This window comes from Penaeus monodon, chromosome 22, assembly GCF_015228065.2.
Source record: "Penaeus monodon isolate SGIC_2016 chromosome 22, NSTDA_Pmon_1, whole genome shotgun sequence".
NCBI classification, from domain to species: domain Eukaryota; kingdom Metazoa; phylum Arthropoda; class Malacostraca; order Decapoda; family Penaeidae; genus Penaeus; species Penaeus monodon.
In genome coordinates, this window is record NC_051407.1 from 10,533,594 (window position 1) to 10,534,161 (window position 568).

General features: G+C 34.9%; 1 protein-coding gene across 1 annotated transcript in view; it reads left to right on the forward strand.

Moving 5' to 3' along the window:
* Nucleotides 1-568, forward strand: part of LOC119586933 (glycerol-3-phosphate acyltransferase 3-like) — a gene marked incomplete in the record, with an annotated part of 80,451 nt that overhangs the window by 78,018 nt on the left and 1,865 nt on the right. Inside the window, 1 exon segment of the mRNA XM_037935666.1 lies at nt 354-562. Coding sequence (XP_037791594.1) covers nt 354-562 — 209 coding nt within the window.

Consider the following 568-nt stretch of genomic DNA (forward strand, 5'->3'; position numbering starts at 1 on the left):
CATGGAAACTGCTATAAATACTCCAAAGTTATTTTGAGGAAGCATCAGACCATCTTCCGTATTGAGCAGTCCAATCCAGTGAATATGTAATTTATAAAGCCAGCTAATAACAATATCATTTCTTACTGTTCCCACAAATGAATTTTTATTTCTTCATGTAGAGCAGATCAAAAAAAACAACAACAACTTTTCATGTATACTTTTTTTTCCAAGTTGGCTAGAACAACTTAACCCCTCCTCCCCTAAAAAAAAGAATAGCACTTTATAAGTGTTTTTCTTATATAATAATTGCATAATTTAGTAATTATTATATAATTTTACTGGATTCAAGTTCTTGTGTCTTTCTTTCACAGTATGATCCAAGGTTTGGTGATGCTTTTTGGAACTCTTCTCGGGACTCAATGGTAAGCTATATCTACATGATGATGACGTCGTGGGCTATTGTATGTGATGTTTGGTACCTTCCACCAATGACAAGAAAGGAAGGAGAAAGCTCCATCGAATTTGCCAATCGTGTTAAAGCAGAAATTGCACGTCAGGGCGGACTTGTTGATCTTGTTTGGTAAGT